The sequence below is a fragment of the Balaenoptera acutorostrata genome, chromosome 15, assembly GCF_949987535.1.
Source record: "Balaenoptera acutorostrata chromosome 15, mBalAcu1.1, whole genome shotgun sequence".
In the NCBI taxonomy this organism is placed as follows: Eukaryota; Metazoa; Chordata; class Mammalia; order Artiodactyla; family Balaenopteridae; genus Balaenoptera; species Balaenoptera acutorostrata.
Window position 1 is genome coordinate 35746170 of NC_080078.1, and position 27206 is coordinate 35773375.

The 27206-nt window shown below is 44.6% G+C and overlaps 1 protein-coding gene across 8 annotated transcripts in view; it reads left to right on the forward strand.

The window, feature by feature from the left end:
- GLYR1 (glyoxylate reductase 1 homolog) overlaps nt 1–27206 on the forward strand; it is a 36426-nt gene that overhangs the window by 1620 nt on the left and 7600 nt on the right. For 3 of the 8 annotated variants that reach the window (XM_057529050.1, XM_057529049.1, XM_057529047.1), the window contains exons 3-12: nt 534–613; nt 10978–11116; nt 11665–11907; nt 15506–15592; nt 16514–16570; nt 17333–17383; nt 17473–17546; nt 20565–20664; nt 25971–26081; nt 26772–26873. In XM_057529050.1, the coding sequence (XP_057385033.1) occupies nt 534–613; nt 10978–11116; nt 11665–11907; nt 15506–15592; nt 16514–16570; nt 17333–17383; nt 17473–17546; nt 20565–20664; nt 25971–26081; nt 26772–26873 (1044 nt within the window). The remainder of the gene's footprint in view (nt 1–533; nt 614–10977; nt 11117–11664; nt 11908–15505; nt 15593–16513; nt 16571–17332; nt 17384–17472; nt 17547–20564; nt 20665–25970; nt 26082–26771; nt 26874–27206) is intronic. The other 5 variants (XM_028166336.2, XM_057529052.1, XM_057529051.1 and 2 more) reach the window with 4 other exon arrangements.

Sequence of the window (27206 nt, forward strand, 5' to 3'; positions counted from 1 at the left end):
GCATCTTTGCAGAAGTTGGCATTCCACATTTTGCATGAGGCGAGCCCTCATAGCTTTCCAAATGTTCTGTTTTTATATTCTTGCTAGGAGCCCAGGAAATGTCTTTAGACTGTCTCTTTGCAATATGGCATTTTCAGTGCCTCAGTTGTTCTTCATTGTCGCTGTTACCTGTCTCAACTCTTCCTGCACAGAAGTATTTTTAAGAGTATTCTCTATGTTTCTTCAGTGATGACAGGCTCACATTGCAGGGGGGAATGACGTTGGCCTTAGTTTTAACTGCTTTTAAAACAGGGTCATTTTAGTAAAAAGTATATTGTATCTGCTGAACACTGTAGATCATAGTAGATGTAGGGAACTCCTAGAATATTTGCACATTTCCACATATCTCAGTAGAAAAATGACAGATTTGGACATAAACTAGGCCCTGTGTTTGGCTTTGTTTTTTAAAATGTATTTCTTTTGTTTTATTTCATTTTTTTTCTTACCAACTTATACCTGTGGAAAAAAGCCTTTTTTTCCCTTTCATCCTCTAGATTGTTAACCCACCCAAGGACTTAAAGAAACCGCGTGGGAAGAAATGCTTCTTTGTAAAGTTTTTTGGAACAGAAGATCAGTGAGTAGTGCTCACCAACAGTTTCACTTTCCCTACGTTTGGGAGTTGCCCTGGGTTGAAGCTGCCTTGTGAATATTCTGCGGATCCTAGTTCAGTCTCATTGTAGTCTATAAGAAATGGCATATCATTCTGGCTTCATACCTAAGTAAAAGGTGCTATTCTTGTCTCCCAGAAATTGTCCTGGGACCAATAACAATGTCAGTCAGGTGGGAAGTGGGGTGCCACCTTCCAAATATGATAACCTCATTGAGATCAGTTCTCACGTCTCTTTACCCAACCCCACAGGCAGTTCTTTTTATCAGGAACTGTTTGGTTCTCTTTTAATGGTTGTTTATCGTGGCTCAGGCATGAGGTATACAGTGAAAGCTAAAATTTCATTCATCTTAAAGTAATTGTTTAGTCTTGTTCTTGTAAAACTAGATGATTTGATCTAGCGTTCTAACAATAAAGCTTTTTTTTTAATCTTTACTGGAGTATAATTGCTTCACAATACTGTGTTAGTTTCTGTTGTACACCAAAGTGAATCAGCCATATGCATACATATGCCCCCATATCCCCTCCCTCTTGAGCCTCCCTCTCATCCTCCCTATCATCCTCCCTATCCCACCCCTCTAGGTCATCGGAAAGCACCGAGCCCATCTCCCTGTGCTATGCTGCAGCTTCCCACCAGCCAGCTGTTTTACATTCGATAGTGATATATGTCGATGCTACTCTCACTTTGCCCCAGCTTCCCCCTCCACCCCATGTCCTCAAGTCCATTCTCTATGTCTACATCTTTATTCCTGCCCTGCAACTAGGTTCATCAGTACCATTTTTTTTTTTTTTGTTTCATATATATGTGTTAGCATACGGTATTTGTTTTTCTTTTTCTGACTGACTTCACTCTGTATGACAGACTCTAGGTCCATCCATCTCACTACAAATAACTCAATTTCGTTTCTTTTGATGGCTGAGTAATATTCTATTGTATATATGTGACACATCTTCTTTATCCATTCATCTGTCGATGGACATTTAGGTTGGTTCCATGTCCTGGCTATTGTAAATAGTGCTGCAGTGAACATTGTGGTACATGTCTCTTTTTGAATTATGGTCTTCTCAGGGTATATGCCCAGTAGTGGGATTGCTGGGTCATACGGTAGTTCTCTTTTTAGTTTTTTAAGGAACCTCCATACTGTTCTCCATAGTGGCTGTATCAGTTTACATTCCCACCAACAGTGCAGGAGGGTTCCCTTTTCACCACACCCTTTCCAGCATTTATTGTTTCTAGATTTTTTGATAACGGCCATTCTGACCAGTGTGAGGTGATACCTCATTGTAGTTTTGATTTGCATTTCTTTAATAATTAGTGATGTTGAGCATCTTTTCATGTGCCTCTTGGCCATCTGTATGTCTTCCTTGATGAAATGTCTATTTAGGTCTTCCGCCCATTTCTTAACTGGATTGTTTGTTTTTTTGATATTGAGCTCCATGAGCTGTTTGTATATTTTGGAGATTAATCCTTTGTCTGATGTTTCATTTGCAAATATTTTCTCCCATTCTGAGGGTTGTCTTTTTGTCTTGTTTATGGTTTTCTCTGCTGTGCAAAAGCTTTTAAGTTTAATTAAGTCCCATTTGTTTATTTTTGTTTTTATTTCTGTTATTCTAGGAGGTGGGTCAAAAAAGATCTTGCTGTGGTTTATGTCAAAGAGTGTTTTTCCTATGTTTCCCTCTAAGAGGTTTATAGTGTCTGGTCTTATATTTAGGTCTTTAATCCATTTGGAGTTTATTTTTGTGTATGGTGTTAGATAGTGTTCTAATTTCATTCTTTTACATGTAGCTGTCCAGTTTTCCCAGCACCACTTATTGAAGAGGCTGTCTTTTCTCCGTTGTATGTCCTCACCTCCGTTGTCATAAATTAGGTGACCATATGTGCGTGGGTTTATCTCTGAGCATTCTATCCTGTACCATTGATCTGTGTTTCTGTTTTTGTGCCAGTACCATACTGTCTTGATTACTGTAGCTTTGTGGTATAGTTTGAAGTCAGGGAGCCTGATTCCTCCAACTCCGTTTTTCTGTCTCAAGATTGCTTTGGCTGTTCGGGGTCTTTTGTAACAGTAAAGCTTTTTAACCAGATCTGTTTTAGAGTTGAAATCAGGACTATTAATTTGAGATTCTTCAATAGGCCATATAAGAAGTCACAGTGAAGCGAAGAATGTATATTTGAGTTTCCAGCAACTTGTTTAGCTTTCTCATCACTCCATCAAGTTGATTGCCTGGGTCTAGCTAGATGGTTTGATTTAAGTAGTTGTGTTTCTATTTATGATTCTTACAGGAAAACGTAGCTTTGGGTTTGAAAAATGTCTGTGACTTTTCGGATATATCTAATACCAACATTTAAAATATACATTTCTAGAAAGCGATATATAATATTCCATAGGAAAATCTCTTACAACAGTATTTTTCACTGGCAAGCTTATGTGTCAGAGTGCTCATCCTGGTTTAGAGTTTGCATGGCATGTCTGTTTTCACCAAAAACATATACAGACATACCCAGCCCCAGTTCTTGTCACAAACCAACTCAGCAGCCTTTTGGTGGCAGTATTTCAAGGGAGTCACTGGCCCAGAGCTGTGAGAGCAAGAGACAGTCTGGAAGAGGGAATGTTCTGGTAATGCCTTGAATTTCACAGCAAAGATTGTCTGGATGCAAACAAGTATGATTGTACAGCCACACTCCACATTGCTGGACACCAAAGGGAACTCCCAGGAAAGCAAATGCTGTGGTCCCCATCTCCCAGGAACTCAGGACAAGACATAAACTCAGGTGACGAGACATAAACATTTTATATGGGATTAAGTGCAGAATGAGTGATGTGTAGAATTATTGTTAAAGGGTTCTAGAACAAGGAGAGATCGGCGGAGAACAGCTAGGTCAAAGAAGGTTGCTGGAGAGACGGGATTTAGGTCAAACTCTGGAGGACGGCTAGAATTTGGACAGGCAAGAATAGTAAAGGCATTCCAGGCAGTGGGGCTACTGTAAACCACTGGGAGTTAAGTTGGATGTGTGGACAGAGAGAGCCTTCCTGTGTGAGGTAAAGAACTTGTGCTTGGGGAGAACAGGGGCAACGTGGTTGGCCCAGCTTGGTTAGCTAAATGAAGAAGTACACAAGTCTGAAATACATATGGGACCTCATAGAAAGTGGGGAGTTAATCAGCTTACAGGAGACCTGAAAGCTATTGTGTTTTTATGATAATTTTTTAAATGCTGGAAGGCTAGAAGAATAAACTGTCGTCCCTATGTATACGAAATACTACAAATAGGACACAGGAAATTGGAGCTGAGGGAATCTCAGCACTCAAGCACTCAACCAGGCAAACCTTTGAAGCCAGTGAAAAGGATGAGTTTCCTGGACACAAAAATAACGTGTTGGTGGTGGTGATGATGTGATTTCTAACTAAAGTTCTTTGAGGAGATTCGTAAGCAAGTGGATACACAGCAGTGGCGAGATATAATATCTTTAGTCTTCTAAACCTCCTTGATAGTGTTCGTAAAAAACCATTTAAAAATTAAGCTACCAGGGAACTAACATGTTAACTTTTTGTGGCTAAGCAGTTGCCTTCATGAAAGGAAACAAAGGGTAAGGATCTGCAGTATGTCTCTAAAGGGAGAAGGGTTGTTAGTGATCAGTGTTAGGCAGATTTTATTTAGAATCTTTGTATTAACTGAAGGCAAAATGTCCAGATTGTTTGGTAGCAGCGAATTACTTTGGGGAAAGAGCTCTGGCTTGTTACCAGCCTAATGTATATTCAGATACCACTTTTGCGTGCTCTGTGATTTGGGCTGCTTCACTTTTCTAAGACTCTGTGTCCTCATCCACATGTGGGGATAACACCCCCTACCTTGTAGTTATGAAGAAGTAGCATCACTTACTCATAATATTGGTTGGCAAGAGCAGGTGTTCGACAAACATCAGGTCGGGGTATAGATCTGTTACGAAAGAAGAAAGCTGATAAGAAGCAGGTGGCTTTAAGGAAAATGTGTGTGAGAGAGAGAGAGAGAGAGACAGACAGACCCTGCCCATGGTAGGGCAGAGTGGGAAGGATCTGTGTTTGAAAAGAAAGGCATCTGGGAGTTGGAGATTCCTAAGGATGTCAGCCAGGTCTGTTCTTTTGACCATAAAGGCTTTGAACACAAAACAGTACATTGTTCCACCTTTTTTTGTTTGGTTGGTTTTGTTTTTTCCTTGTTACTCTTTTTTCTTATTTTTACATCGTTCCACCTTTATGTAAAAACTGTATCGTGCCTCACCAGGAGTACTATGTGCTGTCTAATCTATCATCCTAATGGGATCTGTTGGAACTAGTCAGCATCGGGAAAGGGGACTGAATCAGGTGAAAGAGAGGACTCTTTAATGTGAAAAAGCGAAGACTGAGAAAAAAACACCATCAGAACTGGTGAAATAAAGAGCGGCCTTAAAGAGATAAACACTGACTTGTTCATAAATCCTCAGGTGTTTTGACAAGGGGCACCGTGAGTAGAATAAATGTTGTGTGACTGTGTTTAGGACATATATAAGGAGAACTGTGTGAGACGTGGTTTAGACAGGAAATGCAAGTGGATTTTTTAGGGATGAGAATGACTTTCTATGGGCAAAGCTGTAAGTGGCTACAGCAGAGGCTGGACTCTACCTCACCTTTAATGCTTGATGCCAGGGAGAGGGTCGTGTGCTCCTGGCACGTTCTAGGGGCTCCGTTGGTCACTGGGCCCTGACCTCGGTGGACATGTTCTGACCCAGTGAGGCTGTTCTTGTATTCCTGAGGAACATAGGATTCAGTCAGGGATGTTCAGTTTCAAAACTGACATGCTACTTAAAATACAGAGAGAGATGTGATTTTTTTATGTTAAGCAGGGACTTTTATTAAAGAGTAAAAAGGGCAGCTTCTTAAGATCAATGGTGATTTCAGTCTTTTAGAAACCTGATTTTTCTCTCTTCCTCTTCCAAAACATCTAGCAAATTATGTTGACTTCCCACTGGAAGAGGGAACCAGGAAGAGAGGGCCAGGGGTGATGTCACCAGGATGGCAACATAGTTCGTTCCTGACTTCGCTCCCCCTCACAAAAAGGAAGCGAGGAATAGACCTTCCCAACCAGCCTCCCCTGTGAGGGGAAGGACTTAATATAAAATGGCTGGATTCAGCTGAGCCTAGGTGGCTACGTGGGAACTGCCCACAGTCCATTTCTATTTTGCAAAAATTCAGAGGGGAAAATAACTTCAGTGTAATTTTGCCAACTCCACCACATGACCACAACCAAAGATTAAGTCTCAGGCACATGATGGCCCACTTCGAACAGGTGGCTGCTCATCAGAGAAGAAACTGAGCTCAGGGTTTAAAAGTTTCATCAGTGGCCGTGAATGGCAGAATGGAGGGAGTTCATTTAGTTTGCAGGTGCTCAAAAAACCACCAGAAACAAACCAGTTCAAAGAATACCATGGGCAAACAATGGGTAAATCCCAAACAAGAGTTTCTATAGCAGTCTTTGCATCTGATCCTCACAATAGCTCTTTCAGGAAACGTAGTTTTTCTGGTTCTTATTTTTCAACAGATGTAGAAACTAAGAGTCAGGAAACATAAGGATTTAAGTGATAAGATGTCCAAGGTCCCAGCCTGAGGTACTTTTTACATCAAGCTAGATATAAGGTGGGACAGCCTGGTTGTGAGGTGTCTGAGTGAGTGCTAAAGTAACTTCTAGAGGGAATGCCCTGGCGGTCCAGTGGTTAGGACTCCTCGCTCTCACTGCCGAGGGCCCGGGTTCAGTCCCTGGTCGGGGACCTAAGATCCCACAAGCCTCGAGGTGCGGCCAAAAAATTTTTTTAAATAATAATGACGTAACTTCTAGAAAAGTTTGTGGCTCATAATTAGAAGCACAGCAGATTGGAACCATCTGAGCATCCCCTTTTCTTTTCACCTGGCACCTGATTGACCCACTTTCCCTGCATCCAACACATGCAATGGTTGGAGAATTGAGCCAAGCAGATACTGAGAACCACTGCTCCAGTATTTGGAGTGAGCCAGCAGTGTCCCTCTGCCAGAGCTGAACAGTAGTTATCCTAGAGAGCTCTGAGCAGATTCTCCCCTCCCAGTGCCAACAGCAGCTCCTGTCCTACAGGTGACTCCCTTCGTGGCTGAGGCAGTGGACCCCAGGAATAGGTGTCATGAATGAAAAGTGGCTGGCCACGTTGGTGTTGGCAGTGCAGCTTGAGAGCCTTATCCAGCATTTGGGAATGTTTTCAAGTTTTGGAAACAAAAATCTTCTAAATCTATTTTCTCTGCTAGTCTTTGTTTTTGGGGGGGTTTTTTTAACTTTTTTTTTTTAATTTATTTTGGCTGCGTTGGGTCTTCATTGCTGCACACGGGCTTTCTCTAGTTGTGGCAAGCGGGCTTATTGCTGTGGCTTCTCGTTGCAGAGCACAGGCTCTAGGCGCACGGGCTTCAGTAGTTGTAGCACGCAGGCTCAGTAGTTGTGGCACACGGGCTTAGTTGCCCCGCGGCATGTGAGATCTTCTCGGACCAGGGCTCGAACCCGTGTCCCCTGCATTGGCAGGCAGACTCTCAACCAGTGCGCCACCAGGGAAGCCCGGCAGGTGGATTCTTAACCACTGCACCACCAGGGAAATCCCTGCAAGTCTTTGTTGATGTCTGTATGATAATCAGTTGCTTGAAATTAACTGAAATTGTTAGTTATTTGTTTTGTGGCTTTTTTGGTTGTTTTGTTTTTTGATTTGCATTTTTTTGGGTGTCTTGATTTCTGAATAGCTTAGACTTGGACCTGTAACACCTCAGTAATCCTCAATCTCTTTCATTGGTTTAAGCGGGGAGGGGGCAAGCATAGAAATTATTTATTAAGTACTACGGTACTCACCAAATCCAGATGGAGAGGTGAACACACATCTCTGACCTCATCCTTGTTCTCACCTGTGGGCTGTGCTTGCGTGTGTGTACTCTCTCTCTCCCGCCCAGGTCATTGTTGCTGTGAAGTCTGAGACACATAGACGAGGGTGCCTGAGATTGTTCATAGACTGGCTTCTTTACTATGATATCATAGTTTAGTTTTAATTTAAGGGGAAGGCGGGTCAGAATTATGGAAGTGTTTGAAAATGTGAAATTTTAAAATTTATTTTGAGTGTATGATCGGAAGGTGGCTTAGTGGAAGTTTTATATTCTCAAATGGAAGGCATTTGTAGGAGGTGTATCAGAATACCAGGGTAAGTTTGCTGCTCTTGGCCGTGTTACAGGTGCTGTTACACAGGCAGCCAGGCAGTAGCTACCCACCTGAGCAGACCTACACAAGGAAGTCATGGGGGAGAACCCTCTGGGCAGTCAGAGTAGCCCATGTGCTACAGCAGAGGCCTTTATCGTTGATACGTTGTTTTTTAGGAGTAATAGATATTCATGGTTTCCCCGCAAATCAAGCTGTAAACCGTTGAAACAATTCCATTCATCCTCATCCCTCAGACAGCCAATTTCTGGCCCATAGGCATCCAATTATACTAGTTTCTTATGGCGAGTCCCTCCAGAGACACTGCACATCATCAGGAAGTTACATGTTCCTTTTTCCTCGTCTTTACACAAGTGCTTGCATACTACACACACTGCTGTGTATCTTGCTGTTTTCCACTTAGCCAAGTATCTTAAGGGACCTTCCATTTCATTCTTTGTAATGATCTCACTGATTGCCAGTTAGCTTGTTTTCGGGCATTTACTTCTATAAACAACGTGTAATTAACTTCTTTGTATATAGAAGCAAAGCCGGTTGGTTAGACACAACTTGACTAAGCCTGATTTTTTTGACTTCCCAGCCCACAGCAAATTGGTTGGAAAAGGTACAGCTCCACCTAGGCATTGGGAGCTCATTAAGAGGGAAATCACAAGTTACAGCTTATATCAAGCAAAGAAACAGAACAGTCACATTAAAAACATACAAACAACAGCAACAACTACAAAAAGCCTCTGCAACCATACATTATTTAACCCAGAGGTCGGCAATCCAGCCCCCCTGAATGTGCCTAGAAGGTGTCATTTACTAGGTGATTATTGAGCACCAGTTGCATGCCAGGCCCCACCTGATGGGCCTCAGTGGATGGAGAGTGGGGCTTATTGAAGCTCCAGCTGAAATTCAAGCTTGCCCTTTTTAAGGAGAGAGAGTTTTGCAATATAGCCTTCAGAGAGAAAATTATTGAGATGGCCAGAGTGAATTTCAATTCATCTTGCTTTCAAGAGATAATCTTCCTAGGGCTCCAGTGGGCTGGCTTTTTTTTTTTTTTTTTTTTCCTGGCTTTTTATTTACTGTTTTTCTGACGTGACAGGATGTTTCTCCAACAAGAGGTTGATTTCTTAAGTAGATAAACATTTCTTGCATTTATCCTATTGAAGTCCTATTTATACTGTCAGTTCTTTTAGCAAACTATTTTCACTTTTCAAAGATGGTCATAAGAGGAAAATTTTAGTATCTCAAATGCCAGTCTTTATTTAGGATGAGTGAATTTTGACTATACTGTTCTCCTGGCAGAAGTCAGTAATGCACTTAAAATGCTTCAACTAACAGATAGGCATGGATTTATTAGTGCTTCCTCCACAGATGTTCTCACCTTTCCACTTGAATCAGAGGTTCAAGTGAGGGGGTTGAGGAAGAGGGAGTTAGGGGTTCTTAGAGTCTCTTGTCCCATCTCAAGGGACTCAATGAAAACCACCCAGTCTTTCTTATGCTAGGAACTTGGGCAGGTCTCAGCTTCTGACCTGAAGCTCGGAGAGGGTTGAGGCTTCTCCTGAGGACTGTGGGACTTTAAGTTTCATCACTGACACTTGTGTCACCTTAGAGCTGCCATTTAATCTGAAAGTTTGACTTGCTTTTCAGGGTGTGTCTGGCTTTTCTTCTGATTGCTCTGGTGGTTGGTTTGTCCTTAGAAATGCTACAAACGCACTTGCTAAATAATGTGGGGTCAAAATTTAATTCCATTTTTCCTCCTTGTAGATCAGACCCATTGGGTCTGTTGTGTCCAATTTCAAACCTCAAGATGAGTTGGTCACTAGGAAGGTACCTGCTTACTTCATCTCATTGGAGCTCTGTGCAATAAGACCAGCGTCTGAGTGCCCGTTCACTGTTTCATTCTCTCTAGTCTTGTTTACTCATAGATAACATGCCTAGTCCTAGTTTGCAGACTGATGGTTCCAGAGATTGTGCTTGTGCAGACCCATCATCACAGCCATTAGCACAACCACTCAAAGCACAGGTGGCTGTTGCTGGGTTGGTAGCTCTATTTTTATGTGCAGAGGTTAGCACTTTTACTGTTATTAGTGAATATTCCCTAGCTTTCTCTAAAGGAAAGAATCCTAAGTTAGTGTGATAGCCCAGTTTCTATATCCTTGACTTGACCCACTTTTTCTGAAGGTTATGCTATGAAACCTCTGAGTATTACATGGTAAAATATGTAAATCAACTCTTACCTTGCCAAGCCTATAAAATTCTCTCCATTATTACTGGTGTTCTGGAAACTGAATGTCATTTAGGGAAACCACAAAAGCCAGCTGGGGCAGATTTATGCAGGTTAGTGTGGTAGGCCAGTTATTCCAGAGTTGATGGCTTTTTTCATTTTCATGTGTTTTGCATTGGTGGTAGGAATTAAAAATCGGAAGAGTATGTTCCCCTTCCTTTAATCTCAAGTAGAATCTTGTTTTTAAAAGCCTGCTTTTGTGACTACTGCCCTTGTTCCAATGTGTCACAAGTTTTGTGTGGTTTAGTAGCCCTGGGTACAATCATTTATGAACAAATATAGGCTCCAAGGCTGCAAACATTTGTAGAAGCAGCAGATTTTTGAAGATGTTGCCTTTCTTTAGCCCTCGTAGCATCCCACATTCTCAGTGGATTGACAGGTCATCATTCTGGCTCAGGCTCTTGACGGACAGTGATGCTGCCGTGGTTGATAACGCTTCCAAGAGCCCTGATTCCCTGGGATCCACGTGGGGCCATTTGTACTGTGTAGTAAGAATGGGAGCACATCTACAGGTTTCCTCTGCCCTGAGCTAGTGGCAGAGTGTGTGTGTTTCAGTGTGGAAGGCTGGTGAATAAGAGTGGAAATAACCTGCAGTGCAGTGATTTTATTTGGAGGATGCTGATTTTGGTGGTGGTGGTTTGACTTGTTTCAAGAAAACATACTTTTAGGCTCAAGAGTTTGGGGTGGTCAATAGCATGTTTTGAAAAAAAATGGCAGGCCTGTTTCAAAGTCCAGTTAAACCAAACAGGTATTTGCATTCTGCTGGGGTGAGGTCTTTGATACTTTTGGGCATAGGCAGTGTGGATCATATCCTTTCTCTATGTTTTCTGCCAGTGCCTGGATCAAAGTGGAACAGCTCAAGCCATATCATGCACATAAGGAGGAAATGATAAAGATTAACAAGGGGAAACGATTCCAGCAAGCTGTGGATGCCGTAGAAGAGTTCCTCAGGAGAGCCAAAGGGAAAGACCAGGTGAGAGGCTCCACAATTCTCACTTTATGCCGACTCCAGACTAGTTATTTTTACATAGTAACTGACAGATTAAATATCGCCCGAACCCGAAACTATTCTTAATGCAATGCCAGTGGAGAGAGAGCTACTTCAATTCTAAGGTATCAGCGTTTTTGCTAATCAACTTGAAACTCCACGCATGTGGCTGACCTTTCTGGAATAGATTGTTGCTCTTAGGAAAGTCTCTTGGACCCAGGAGAAGTATCTCAGCTTTTGAGTATAGCACAGGCCTTCTCCCTTTTATAGCATGGAGATTAGGAGCACGGCCTCTGGGCTATATCCACTCCCTGGATGTAAATCCAGTTTGGGGACTGTGGGCAAGTGACTTGAATTTCTTTTTCAATCCACTTCCGCAAATATAAGTGGAGTTGACAGCAGAGCCTACTTCATAGGGTTGTTGTGTGGATAACACACGTAAAGCACTTATCACAGGGTGTGGCTCCTGTAAATCGTGGTAGTGATGGTGGCGGCTGTTGTGGTGGTTATCATTATTATTATTCAACTTTCAGACATCATCCCACAGTTCTGCTGATGACAAGAATCGGCGTAATTCCAGTGAGGAGAGAAGTAGGCCAAACTCAGGTGATGAGAAGCGCAAGCTTAGCCTGTCTGAAGGGAAGGTGAAGAAGAACATGGGAGAAGGAAAGAAGAGGGTGTCTTCAGGCTCCTCAGAGAGAGGCTCCAAGTCCCCTCTGAAAAGAGCCCAAGAGCAAAGTCCCCGGAAGCGGGGTCGGCCCCCAAAGGATGAGAAGGTTTGTTTTATCTCTGTAGCTTCTGGGGTTAGTGACTTTCTTTTGTATACCAGAGAGCTGAGCTCTACGGTATGCTTCAGCTCCCTGAATGGACATAGAGTCCTCTGCTATGTGCTGCCCTAAAGAATTCTGCAGACCAGGGGAGGGGCACGGCCTGGATGCACGGGTGGACCAGATGGTCGAGGGAGGAGAAGGGTCCACCTGAGCCAGCGTGCAAGGGCTGGCACTGGAAAGGGCTGAGCAGGAAAGAAGGGAAGGCCTTCCATACATGAAGGGCACAGCCCACCTGGGCTAGATGTTGGCATGCAGAGTCTCAGTACTGGTAGAAGCGCTGACAGGTAAAGATAGGTTGTCACCCGATTGTGAAGAGCCTTGAGGTCTACTTAAGCAGTGTTATACTATCATGGAGTCAGTAGGGGGCCGTGAAGGTGTTTGAGCTGGAAGTGGAGGTGGCAGTGTGCGCCCAGCTGTGTGTTAGGGATCATGGCGGGCAGAGAAGAAAGGCTCAAAGCCAACGAGAAGGGTAACTTCAGGTGTGCGTTCATAAGGAGCTTTCCTTGGTGGGGGTGGGTGGTGGGTGGGTTAGCAAATATTGAAAGGAACTGTGTGAGAGGCACTTCAGAGGAAGAGTTCATAAGATTTGGTAACTGGTTACATATAGGGGATGATGGAAAAAAGGGAAGGGAGATGATTTCAAGTCTGTGCCTGGGGAAATGATGATGCCTTTTTTTCTGAGCAGAGGAGTAAGGAGAGGAGCTGGCTTACGGGGCAAGAGGACCAGTTCTGTTTTGAGTGTGATGCATTTGGAGTGATGTCTGGACTGCCAGGGAGGCTTCCAATAACATAGGATGGAAATGTAGATGTGGAGGCGCAAATATCTAGAGAGGACGTTGGATCCATGAGACCAGATAGGGATTGTCTTCGGGGGAAGCAAGGAGAGAGAAGAGTGAAGGGCAGAAGTTGGCTTTGCAGAGAGAATGCACATAGCTCAGGGTTGGAAGAAGTGGGCAGAGCCGGCAAAGTAAAGTAAAGCAGAAATAATATACCTCTCACCTTCTTCCCAAAAAGATTTGTGTATGAGTCTTAGAAGCCAAGGGAGGAGAATTTGAGGTGAAGAGGGTAGTCTGTCAAAACACAGGGGAAGATTGTTAGAGCAGGATCAAGGGGTTAGAAGCCAGATGGCTGGCACAGACAGGTGATGAGGCTGTGATGAAATGCTGAATGTCAGATCAAAACTTGCAAGTTCAGACACCAGTGAGACCAGGCAGGGAAGGGAGAGAGTGCTCAAGCAGGAGGTTGGGCCGAGAGCATTAGGGGTGGCAGCGGCTGCTGTCTGGGGAGGCCAAGGCCCCCCCCTCAGGGTTACAGCCAACTTTTGCCAAATCGTCTGGTTTTTCTCAAGAGAAGCTGGAAATACAGATTTTTTTTTTTTTTAAGTGAAATGTTCCAGTTTTAAATGTTAGAAGCTAACTCAAATTTTTAAAACACTTTTAGGTCCAAAGGAACATCTCTCTGGACTAGATTCAGCCTGTCAGCTGCCACTGTGCAATCTCTGCGTTAGAGAAGGTCCTTCTCGCTGTTAGATGACCTAAGACAGAGAGTAGATGAGAGCAACTGTAGCGGTGGGGACAGCCCGGGTGACCATGAGTGCAGGGAACCTCCAGCCAAAGGTGGAAAAAGTTTAGAAATTGCCAGGAGCAGTGCGTGAAGAATTTTTCAGGGGGTATGATCTGATTTGATCCAATTGAATTCATTTCCTGGGGACTCACAGAAATCTGGGCTATCAGGTTTTATACTGTTCTCCAAATTCATGCTGTCTGGTATCTTAAGCCATGGATCTCACCAACTCCTGTGCTCGCCCTGGAGAGAAACAACTTCTTTTTGTATAAAGGAGAGGTTAGGAGGAGGACCTAGAGTTTGAATCATGACTCCGTGACTTGTTACAGCTGTGCAACCTTGGCCAACTACCTTTGCCTCAGTTTCCTTGTCTGGTCATTGAAAATAATAAAGCCTCTTAGGTTTAAGAATTAAATGAGTAACACAAGCCAAGTACTTAGTGCCTGCGACACTATACATTTGATGAACATTGTACATTTATTATTTTTTAGCAGTAGCCTGTTGTGCAGTGAGAGTGTGGTTGTTTTAGTGCAACCCCAGGGGCTGCTGCCAGGCTTACTTGTAGGGACTCCTCACAAAAGAGTGTGTGTTGCTATAGTAATTGTCATTTGGCTGGCGAGCTCCTCTCTGGAACAGCACAGTAGCCTAGCTTATAACTGGGCAGAGCCCCAGATGATTGCCGTTCTGGGCCGTAATTCTCTGTCCCATGAGGATTAACTGAAAAGCCTGACCTTGACGGCAGGGGTGTCAATTATGTGCGGGAAGGCGAAGGCTGGGTTTGTGTCTAGACTCTGTGTGGGAGCCGTGTGACGGGTGCACACTCACCCTCTCTCTGGGGCTCTTATTTCTGAGTCCTGAGCTGAGAACTGCAACTCTGGGCACGAACCATCCGGACAGGACAGAACTGTCCGTGGCTCTCCTGAGATCCAGACTTGTGCAGAGAGCAAGGAGCCAGGAGTCGAGGCCTTTGGTCAGTACTGGACAGAGAGCTGTGTTCTCGCCTTACTCCCTTCTGTTGTTGTGGCCTTAGACCAGTCACTAGGCTGGTGACCATTGACATTTAAATTAATTTACATTAAACCCAAATTAAAATCCAGTTTCTTAGTCACACTAGCAGGTGCTCCATAATGACATGTGACTCGTGGCTACTGCACTAGATACAGTGGAGTCAGAACGTGTCCGTCATGACAGAAACTTCTCTGAGACAGTACTGCACTGGGCCTCTTTTTTTTTTTTTTTTGAGCGTCTCCACTGCGGGCCAGGTGTCTAGGGATAAAGCTCTACAGCTGATCTGCTCTTGCCTCTCCACCACAGATTTGACCTCATGTCCCTCTCCCCGTTTGCTGTCTTCCAGCCTCGGTGGCCCTCCTTGCATTTCGCCTCGGCTGTCCAGTGGAGATCTCAACATGCCCCACTGAGCTCTTGACTCCCCCACCCAAATGGTTCCTACCTTCTGTCTGGGGAGAGAGCAGGCTCCTGGCTCCTGACCATCCTGTGTTCTAATTCTGGCTTTGTCACTTAGCAGCTGTAAAAAGTTGGGCAGATCTCCTCACTGCTCCATGTGGCTTTCTTAGTTTTTTTTGAGATATGGTGGATTCCTTCTGAAGCCAGTACTGTTGTCTTAATGTTCATTATTTGCCATAAGGAATTTTCTCTGTGACCTGCTGACCACACTACAGACCACAATTGGGCTTTCCCGTTACCTCCATCCTTATGAAATTTTGGCACAGGAACACATTTGTTACTTCCAGAACAGAGAAGAAGAAAGGCTCCCTCTGTGTTGACAAGAACTTGCCCTGTTTCTCCCGATGGACAGTCATCAGAGCCGTGCCTGGGGAGACCGTGGAGCCGGCAGGGCTGGTTCGGGGTGGAGTGTGACTCAAGGGAGCAAAACAGTGAAGAGGTGCTCCCCACGTTAGGCGGGAAGACACCTGCTCCTGAGGCGCCACAGCGCTTTGACCATCTGCCTTTCCCTCTGTAGGACCTCACCATCCCCGAGTCTAGTACTGTGAAGGGGATGATGGCCGGACCCATGGCCGCGTTTAAATGGCAGCCAACCGTGAGCGAGGTAATAACCTCTCCGTGGGCCAGGAAAAGCCCAGCCTCGGAGCTGGTTTCCTGGCCTGACTGTGTGATGTGCTTTTCCTTTCCCCCACTTTTCTTGTGTATGAGGCTTTTTTTTTTTTTTTTAATTGCCAAACAGTACAGAAGTGAATGAGTTAAAAAGCACAGGTCTCCACCCTGGGGCATCCTGACTGTTAAGCTTGATGTAACTCACTCCAAACCCTTTGGCGCACCCACTTAACCATCATTTATATAATCACATACCCATGTTACAGTTTTTACTTTCGGGAGTAATGTTGGTTTTCACAAAAGTGGGATCATTCTGCAGATTTTTTCCACTTGGTACTTCATAAACACCCTTTCACTGTATATACAGCTTTGATGTTTGGTAGCTGCACACTACCTTATCCTTGGGGTGGATGCACTGTCCCCCTGTTGCTGGGCCTACTTAGGAAAAGCCCTTGACAGTCCTGCAGTTGTTGTCTCCTCATTTCTGTTCATACTGATCCTCAGTGAGTCAAGACACTCAAGGGTCTGGCACCAGGCACAAGTGGGCCAGAATCCTAAGATCAGAAAAGTCTGAGAATTTGGTTTGGTCTGCTGGGTCATCCGAAGTGACTGGTGAATGATGGATTTAAAAAATAGTATGCTTTTTAAATATTATTCCAGTGTTTGGGAATAACTTATCCACCAACCTGGCAGAAACGTTCATTCTTTTCCACTTGAAACCAGTTTTCCTCCAGGTAGAATGGGCATCGTTTATGAAAGGCTTAGACCAGCAATGGGAGAAGAGTTTCCAGGCAGTTGTAAGAATGAGCCCAGCTCCCAGAGGTGTTTCATCCAGAGGAGAAGCTGGTTATCAGGTAGAAGGAGGTGACCTTTGTTGGAAGATAACTTGTTTTATTAAGTCATTTTCTGGTTTCAGCCTGTTAAAGATGCAGACCCTCATTTCCATCACTTCCTGCTCAGCCAAACCGAGAAGGTAAGTTGTTCTTTGAGGTTCTTCATCCTTGGTCAGGAGCTGGCCTGAGGGGAGAGTCCTGCTCCTTTGGAACCTCACCCTAGTCTGAAAAGTTAGACTCTACCTGTACTGCTGCCCAGAGCAACTAGTTAAGTTTAAAAGTTACATAGAGGACCACTCGTGAATCAGGCACTGTTAAGATTAAAAATGAACCCAAAAAAGCTTTTAAAACTTAGTGGCTGTGTGGTTGAGACATTTGCGGTTGCCTTCAGAGTCTAGGATGGAAATGAAACCTCAGGAGCTGTCGACCACGCACAAGGTAGCCAGTGCTGCTGGATGAAGGCAGTCTCCATGAGCCCTGAGAGTGTGGGGGGAGTTTCCCCAAGTGTCTACAGGGCTATCGGTTAGGCTGAGCCCTGATAGGATCTGCTGATGGTATGTGGCCTTGGAGTTGGACAGATCTGTATTCCAGGCCCAGTTATACTGACCAGGTCTGTAATTATGGGCACATGACTTAACACCTCTGATTTTCAACGTCATGATCAGCAAAAGCATCTTGTAGAGCTGCGTGAGAGCTGAATGAAGTGACGCAAGTTAACTTTTCATGTGTGGTTTGGAATTCAGTAAGGTTGGAAACCAAATAAGTTTTTTTTTTTTTTTTTTCCCCAAATAAGTTTTTGATGTTAACTTCCCGCTTTGGACCTAACCTTAATAGGGAAATCATAATGAAGACTGGTTAAATGTTCAGTTTAATAAGTGGTTTTCTCACTTCTTCTTTATTAGCCAGCTGTCTGTTACCAGGCAATCACAAAGAAATTGAAAATATGTGAAGAGGTACGTAGGTTCCATGCCTCCTCATTTTTATTTTCATCAGGGCCTCACATGGACAGGCTGACCTAACGACTTGTGCTTCCTTCCCCTAGGAGACTGGGTCCACCTCCATCCAGGCAGCAGACAGCACGGCTGTGAATGGCAGCATCACACCCACAGACAAAAAGTAGGACCTTTGATGAAGAGGCTTCCTGTGCCTCTGGTTCTGCTGGGGCCAGAGGGTGACCTCAAGGTGGCTTGTTAAGGGTTGTGTCCCAACCGTTGCTGGGACTAAATGGAAAGAGAAAGGGAAAGTTGTAATTCTTACGACTTGCCTAGGAGTAATTTGACTTGTGGGAGACAGAAGCTGCCCTATAAATGTACTGTGGATTTGGCTTCGTGCTCACTGGTGAGTCTCCAAGCAGGGAACACTTGGATCAGTGCTTCTCAGGCTTTCCTGTGCCTCAGAATCACCTTGGGGAATTCCCTGGCGGTCCAGTGGTTAGGACTCCGAGCTCTCACTGCCAAGGGCCCAGGTTTGATCCCTAGTAGGGGAAGTAAGATCCCACAAGCCTTGCAGCATGGCCAAAAAAATAAATAAAACAGCTAACTTAAAAAAAAAAAAAAAAGAATCACCTGGAAGGCCGCTCGTAAAGCACCGATTGCTTGACTCCACCCCTAGGGTTTCTTGATCAGTAGGTCTGGGGTGGACAGATTCCCAGATAGCTGCTGGTGCTCATCAGGAGACCACACTCTCAGAACCACTGTCCTTGGTCCTGGTGGGGGCAAAAGATGAAGGCAGCGCGTTGTCCTGCCTTCCCTGGCTCTCCCTGTTGTCACCTCCCTGTCCGTCCTGCGCACCTGCCTGCTGCCCTCCGCCCCAGCCAGACAGGTGGGGGGCTTGACTGTGGTCCCCAGGCCTTAGCTTGCATCCACACTCGCCTTTCCCTCGATTCTCACAGCCAGTTTTGTTGATGGAAAGGGTTCTTGAAGAAGGAGCATTCTCTTGAAGTACGTAGCTAAGTCTGAATCTCCCATCTGAGTCTTCTGTAGGGTTCTTTCTCAGACTGAAAACAGTGTCTTTTACATTATTCATCACTTTTTGTACTGTTGAAGTCACTTGTTCTGTCAGTTATATTTAGTGAACTTCTGTAGTGGAGTGAAGGAGCTAGAGGCATGTTATATGCTAATAAAAAGAGGAATGGGTATTGCCCATTAAATTAATGAGGATTTTGTTGGCTTTTTAAAAAAATCCAGCTCTAGGCCAAGGACAGAGTCCAGTGTTTTCTCCCATCCGTCAAACCCTTTGTTAACATGAGTGTAAAGCCAACTGCAGAGCCGACCAGCTGCATCGTACCCAGTCCACCTGGTCCACATTGTCCATCTTGCCTCAAGGACACCATGAGGGGCTGTCAGCTGCTGTGTTTAAAATGCATAAACTTTATCCCCAGGTCTTCTCGGTGTCCTGGAACACCAAGAAAAGGAAAGAGAATTAGTCTGTCATGATTTAGAATCATAGGGAAAACTTGTACTACCCAGATAGCTGTGAATGACAAAAGATACCTCCTTGTTTTTAAGCTTTGGCTTGAAACTTAGTGGTCAAGGGTGCCATTTGGTGAGGAAGGTGGTGGGTTCCATTTTCAGCATTTGATTCAAATGACTTAGAGCAGGCTGGGACAGAGTATGAGAGTGCATATTCCAGCAAGGGTAGGGGAACCTCTGAGCCAATTTGCAAAGGTGGCTGCAGATATGACTTCCAGGAGACTGAAAATACTGAAAGGATAAGACGGGTCAAAGTGGAGAAGCTGCAGAGGATCCTAGAGCTGAGAGAAACACAAGCTGAAAACAAGAACATGAGGTAATAAATGAAAGAGGGCTTCCCTGGTGGCGCAGTGGTTAAGAATCCGCCTGCCAATGCAGGGGACACGGGTTCAAGCCCTGGTCCGGGAAGATCCCACATGCTGTGGAGCAACTGAGCCCGTGTGCCTTAGAGCCTGCGAGCCACAACTGCTGAGCCCACGTGCCGCAACTACTGAAGCCCGCGCCCTCTAGGGCCCACGTGCTGCAACTACTGAAGCCCACGTGCTGCAACTACTGAAGCCCACGCACCTAGAGCCCATGCTCCACAACAAGAGAAGCCACCGCAATGAGAATCCCGCGCTGCAACAAAGAGTAGCCCTGGCTCGCAGCAACTAGGGAAAGCCCGCGTGCAGCAACGAAGACCCAACGCGGCCAAAAAATTAATTAATTAAATGAAGAAAGAGGCATTGTTTAGCCATGTCTCATGCAAGGAGAGTTACAGAAGTGCAAGAACCAAGAAGAGACATTTGGGCAAGGTAAAATCATCTATAAAAGCATGTAGCAGCTCATAGCCCCCAAGTTCTAGGGGTTGTAGGAAGGAGCAAGCTGTAGGAAGTGAAGGTAAGCCGAACATACTGTCCACCTGAGTGCTTCAGTCACAGAAGGATCATAATGGGCCTGCAGTTAGAAGGCGTGGTGGAGAGAAGGACGGGCCAGGGTAGAGCAGCAACGGGGGGAAAGAGGTTCAGGAGAAGAATCCATGCACTGAAAAAGATTGGTTCCAAAGCTCAGGTGAGGCTTTGAAGAAGCGGGGCAAGCCCTGTCCCTGCTGACGGCAAGAGGTGGTGCACGGCGTGGAGCTGGAAGGGGAGGTGAGCACCAGGATGCCGACTCCTGCAGTCGAGGAAGGTGGCTGGCTGCGCACTTATTGCTCCTGTTACTTGTCATGGATCCCAAGGTGCTTTAAATTGGCATCTCAAGGCCTAGGACTCGAGGTGGCTGATAGGGAACTGTTGCAGGATCTGAAGATAAATGTCTGCCTTCTCACTGTAATGGAATTGTAAGCTCAGACCTTCTATCAAAGCAACAAGGAAATGATTTGGAAGATTTGCCATAAACCGTATGAGTCATACTTCTTGCAGTGGCAGTTGAGGATTTAAAAATGCCTGTTTAAACTTATGAACACTTTTGAACAGTGACATAATAAGAAAAGGCACACTTCGCCTGCACTACCTCTGGCTCTGCAGTGGTGGTGTCAGCACACCACAGAGCAGTGTTCCTGGTGGTCTGAGGTGAGGCTCCCCAGGTTTATGAGGAAGCGGAGCCTGTGTGGCATTCAGGATCTCACCCTGTCCTCCCCCACCCCACCCCCCACCTTGAACTGATCAGTCTCTCTCTTTTTCAGGATAGGATTTTTGGGCCTTGGCCTCATGGGAAGTGGCATCGTCTCCAACTTGCTAAAAATGGGTCACACGGTGACTGTCTGGAACCGGACTGCAGAGAAAGTAAGCATTCATAGTGGTGCTTGTTGGGTGGGACAGAGCCTTGACCGTTGGGGTAACTGAGGATAGGAATCTCGCTCCTGTCTCTCTTCATTGTTCTGCATGCCATGGAGTAGAAGCCAAGCTCTTAGTTCAGGCAGGTGGGGATGTAGATATACCAGTGTAGGATGTTATCATAAAAACTAAACGTTTAAAACACCCAGGGGTATAAAATGACGTGGAAATTTTCCTCTCTCTGCCAGTACCTGAAATAAGTAATAGGAAAAAAACCTGTCAGGTTTTTCCATGCACATGCAAGAGGGGTGTGTGTGTGTGTGTGTGTGTGTGTGTGTGTGTGTGTGTGTGTAATGAATTCATTGATATGGAGAGTGTGTATCAACAGATCTCCTTCGTCCTTGTTAATGGCTGCACTATGTTCTGTGTTTGGATTGTATTAACAGCACCGTGCCGTAGAACATTCTGTGGTGAAGGAGATGTCCTATATCTGCACTGGCCTGTGTGGTAGCCACTGGCCACATGTGGCTCTTGAACACTTGATTCATGGCTAGTAGACTGAAGAATTTTAAATTTTGTTTCACTTAAAAATAAACAGTCTCCTGTGGCTAGTGGCTACCATATGGGACAGGACAGGTTTAGAAGTTCTTAACCTAAGGTGGTTCATGGATTCAAGGGGTCTGTGCATGCCCTGAAATGGAATTCCAAGTCTTTTGTAATGGAGAGAGGCCATGGCTCCCATCAAGTTCCCATCCAGGAAAAGGTAAAGAACCATAGTCTAGGACTTAACCTGGTTGTGCAGTGGTTAAGAAACCACCTGCCAACGCAAGGGACATGGGTTCGATCCCTGGTCCGGGAAGATCCCACATGCCTCGGAGCAACTAAGCCCGTGCGCCACAACTACTGAGCCTGTGCTCTAGAGCCCGCGAGCCACAACTACTGAAGCCCGCACGCCTAGAGCCCGTGCTCTGCAACAAGGGAAGCTACCACAATGAGAAGCCCGTGCACCACAACGAAGAGTAACCCCCACTCGACGCAACTAGAGAAAGCCCACGCGCAACAATGAAGACCCAACACAGCCAAATAAAATAATAAATAAATAAATAAATAAATAAGTAAAATTAAAGAAAATAAAGAACCATTGTCTAAGTACCAGAAAACTAAAGCACTGTACTTGCCAGGAACAAAGAGACCAAGAAAGAACCAGCCTCTTGAGGAACAAGGTGTGGCTAAGCATGTATTTGTGAAATGATGGGGTGAGCATCCTGTGTGTGCAGCAAGGTGAGAGCTGGAATGAAGGGAGGTAGTAGAGCTGGTGGATTTGAATTAACAAAAATGTTCTAGGCAAAGTAAGAAGTTCACTTTGTTAAAACAGTCCTTTTCAAGAATAATAAGGAACTGGTTGGAGAGTTGAGGGAGCCTGGGAGAAAGGAGACTGAAGGCCATGCTAAGAGATGTGGGCTTCAGGTGCTGGGCATTGGGTAGGTGCTGCGGGGCCCTGAGTCAGGAGTGAGATCTCAGGGGCCCTGTCGGCAGATATTTCTGATTCAAGGCCAGGGTAACCAGGAAATCTAGACATGCATACTTGGCAGAACATCGGTAGAATCTAAGGGTTTGCATTATAAGTATGTTCCCATTTGATAGAAGTGCCTCCGGTCATCCTGTTTTCTTGATTGGAAAGCTTAATTGTTATAAACATAGCCATTCTTTCCAGATTAATTTATGGGAAGACAGTAGAGCAAAGCAATTATGAACTTGGGTTTGGAATCAGACAGCTCTGCTGCTTACCGTCCTATTTCTTTCAAAAGGAAAAATCAGAAGAAAACAAAATTAAATATTAACATAGATCTTTTAAGTCTATCTTTTTAAGTCACCAAAGAAAAAGGTGAATTTTTTTTTAATAAATTTATTTATTTACTTATTTTTTATTTTGGCTGCATTGGGTCTTCATTGTTGCACACAGGCTTTCTTTTAGTTGCGGCAAGCAGGGACTACTCTTCGTTGCGGTGTGCAGGCTTCTCATTGCGGTGGCTTCTCTTGTTGCCGGACCACAGGCTCTAGGCGCACGGGCTTCAGTAGTTGTGGCTCACGTGCTCTAGAGCTCAGGCCTAGTAGTTGTGGCGCATGGGCTTAGTTGCTCCGTGGTATGGAGGATCTTCCCGGACCAGGGCTCGGACCCATGTCCCCTACATTGGCAGGCAGATTCTTTTTTTTATTATTTATTTATTTATTTTTGGCTGAGTTGGATCTTTTGTTGCTGCATGCAGGCTTTCTCTAGTTATAGCGAACAGGGGCTACTCTTCGTTGTGGTGCGCGGGCTTCTCATTGCAGTGGCTTCTCCTGTTGCGGAGCACGGGCTCTAGGCATGCAGGCTTCAGTAGTTGTGGCTCGCAGGCTCTAGAGCGCAGGTGCAGTAGTTGTGGTACACGGGCTTAGTTGCTTCGTGGCATGTGGGATCTTCCCCGACCAGGGCTTGAACCCCTGTCTCCTACATTGGCAAGTGGATTCTTAACCACTGCACCACCAGGGAAGCCCAAGATGAATTTTTTTTTAATTAATTTTTATTGGAGTATAGTTGTTTTACAATGTTGTATTAGTTTCTGCTGTACAGCAAAGTGAATTAGCTGTACGTATACATATATCCTCTATTTTTGGATTTCTTTCCCATTTAGGTCACCACAGAGCATTGAGTATAGTTCCCTGTGCTATACAGTAGGTTCTTATTAGCTGTTTGTTTTATACATAGTAGTGTATATATGTCAGTCCCATTCTCCTAATTCATCCCAGCACCCCCATGAATAGTTTTTGATAATACTCCTCACAACAACAACAACAACAACAAAAATGAAAGGTACGCCAACTAGTTTATTTTTTGTTTTTTGGAATTTAAAAATTTTTTATTTCTAAAAATTTCCCACTACCCTAACAATTTTTGTGTAGTTTTTTTTAATTTTTTTATTTTATTTATTTATTTATTATTTTTGGCTGTGCTGGGTCTTCGTTTCTGTGCATGGGCTTTCTCCAGCTGTGGCAAGTGGGGGCCACTCTTCATCGCGGTGCGCGGGCCTCTCACTGTTGCGGCCTCTCTTGTTGTGGAGCACAGGCTCCAGACGCGCAGGCTCAGTAGTTGTGGCTCACGGGCCCAGTTGCTCCGCGGCATGTGGGATCTTCCCAGACCAGGGCTCGAACCCGTGTCCCCTGCATTGGCAGGCAGATTCTCAACCACTGCGCCACCAGGGAAGCCCTTTCCCTAGTTTTTGTGGGGGGGGTTTGGGGGTTTTGTTTGTTTGGTTTTGGTTTTTTTGAAGTATAGTTGATTTACATTAGTACATTAGTTTCAGGTGTACAGCATAGTGATTCAGTATTTTTATGGGTTATATTTCATTTAAGTTATTATAAAATGATGGCTATATTTTTCTGTGCTGCACAATATATCCTTGTAGCTTATTTAGTTTATATATAGCAGTTTGTACTGTCCCCTACTCCTATTTTGCCCCTCTCCAATTCCCTCTCCTCACTGGTAACCACTAGTTTGTTCTATGAGTCTTGTTTCTTTTATTTATATTCATTTATTTGTTTGTTTTTTAGGTTGCACATATAAGTGATAGTGTAGCGTATTTGTCTTTCTCTGACTTATTTCGCTAAGCATAATAATACCCTCTAGGTCCACCCATGTTGTTGCAAATGGCAGGATTTCATTCTTTTTATGGCTGACTAATACTCCTCTATGTGTGTGTCTCTGTGTGTACCACATCCTTTTTTTTTTTTTTAATCAGTCATCAGTTTTATACACATCAGTGTATACATGTCAATCCCAATCACCCAATTCAGCACACCACCATCCCCACCCCACCGCGGTTTTCCCCCGTTGGTGTCCATACGTTTGTTCTCTACATCTGTGTCTCAACTTCTGCCCTGCAAAGCGGTTTGTACCACATCTTCTTTATTCATTCATCTGTTGATGGACACTTAGGTTGCTTCCATATTTTGGCTGTTGTCATGCTGCTATGAACATTTGGGGTGTGTGTATCTTTTCGACTTAGTGTTTTTGTTTTCTTTAGGTATAAAACCAGGAGTGGAATTTCTTGTTAAAGAAATAGTATAGTAATAATGATTTAAAGATTTTTAAGTAGCTCACAAAGAGGAAACAATGAATAAACAGAGGTATTAAAGAGATTCAGTAATCAGGAGTAATCAAAATATATCAAGCAGAAAGTTGCCATTTTTGTCTTGTTAAATCATCTAGTAGGACAAATTCTTAATGTATTTATGTGTACTTATTTGCTGTTTTTAAAAAATGTGCTCTGTGTTGGTGATTTGAGACTTTGCCAGAGATCATTATAAATGGACACAGCCCTATTCGAAAGCCATTTGTCTACATTTTTTAAAACCATTTTCGGAGCCTGTTATATTCTACTTACAGAGATCTAAATTCAAAAAATAGAAGAGATGTATATTTGTTGGGGTCATTTATAATTAAAATCAGGCCAGATATTGAACTGCAGGAGAGCCATTAGGTAAATTCAGGTATATCTCTCAGTGGAGTATCCTGCAGCCATGCATTATAAACAGTAATTATGAAAGTCTATAATATTGATAGATGTAATCATATAAAATATTAAAAGTTAGATGCAAAATAATAGGTCCAAATTATTCTAAATACTTTTTTTAATGCCTTTAGAAAAAGGAAATACAGCAAAATGTTAATGATGTATTTTTGTTATGAGATGTTCTGGGTGATTTTAATTTTCAGAAAAGAAAAGTTAGTGCTTATAGACCGCCCCCAGAAACAATTCAGTAAGGAATGGCAACCTGTTAGCCCCAACCCTGCTTCCCCAGCTCACAGGGCACTGTGTAGATTTCACCACAGCCAAGATAGCGACAGCCACAAAGAGCTGCAGACAAGTACTATTCACATCCTGTTCTTCATTCAGGAAACCTTCAGCAGACGTTTGTTTTGTGCTTCCTGTGAAGTAGAACATGGAACATCCTCCTAGGCAAGACTGGGGACTTCCCTGGCAGTCCAGTGGTTAAGACTCTGCGCTTCCACTGCAGGGGCGCGGGTTCAATCCCTGGTCAGGGAACTAAGATCTCACATGAGCACGGCCAAAAAAAAAAAAAACACAAGACTGTGCTTTAGCGGCTCCCGTCCACTTCCCTGAGCAGTCAGACTACCCGCTGGGGTCCCTGGCTCACAGTCTCAGCCTCCTGCCTTGGAAGGCCACTCAGGAGGACTGGGCACTGCATCTCTGGCCTGGCTGGTGTGTGTGTTGTGCACTGCCTGCAGCTCACATTAGGATCTGTGACTTTTGCAGTGTGATTTGTTCATCCAGGAGGGGGCCCGCCTAGGAAGAACCCCCGCTGAAGTCGTTTCAACTTGTGACATCACGTTTGCCTGCGTGTCGGATCCAAAGGCAGCCAAGGACGTAAGGATCCCCTCCCTCCCCTCAGCGTCTCAGGTTGTGGCTGGGAAAACTGGCTGGCCTCCTCCCCTTCTCCCCTGAGCACTGAGTGAGTGTCTGCATTGGGGGAGGGGTGGGCGGTGGATTTCCTATTTGGGGGCCATCTCCCATTGTGAAGGGTGTTTGCATGGATTGAATACAGACTTCCTTTAATTCAGAACAAAGAATGAAACTGACTAGGGTCCCTGAGGTCTGTGCTGAAACGTGAAATGGTTCCTCATAGGCTCATGTATTCCTGTTGAGCTGGAAGCTTTGGTGTGCCTGTGGTCCATGTGACAAGTTCCTATGTTTAGCTATCGCTGTATTTGTATGCTTTAAAAGTTCAAGTGCAGTAGTCATCTTGTTAACTCATGACTGGACTAATCCAAGTAAATCCAAAGAAGCCAAAAAAAATAAATACTGAGGTTCCATCTTTTCAATGGGAGGTTTTTAATAAAAAGAAACACATGTTCTTTTTGAAGATAAATGGGAGCATACCATAAATTCTCCTCTTTCCCTTGCTTATTTACATGCTCTTCCCTTTTGAGCCTTAATATTTAGCTTCTATTTGGGAAATGAGCCAAAAAATCAACAGGACACTGACCTTAGGTCTAAGGGGCTCCTGGGTGTCTGGCTGGGAGCCTGGGCTATTGCTTCTCCCTTGTGTCCCCACAGCTGGTGCTGGGCCCCAGTGGTGTGCTGCAAGGGATCCGCCCCGGGAAGTGCTACGTGGACATGTCAACAGTGGATGCTGACACAGTCACCGAGCTGGCCCAGGTAGTGGCCTCATTCGGGCTGGCCCTCCAGCATCCTTTCAGTTGGAGCCCAAGACCCAGGCTAACCATGCCGAAGTGTGGGCAACTTAGTTACTCTAGAGCCAAAGCCAGAGACTTTGGGACTAGCCTGTCTTCACTCTCTGCCTTCAAATCTACAGCTAGTCTGAGTGGCTGTGAAAGGAGACTTGTTTCCTGGCTGGGATGGGCATCAGGTCCTATAGCTGCCAGCCTCTCAGAAGCAATCTAGGCTGCCAGCAGGGCCTTTTTGATTTAAGCAGCTTTCTACAGATACTAGCAGAGTATTCCACCACGCTGAGCCACTGGGCCCAAGTGA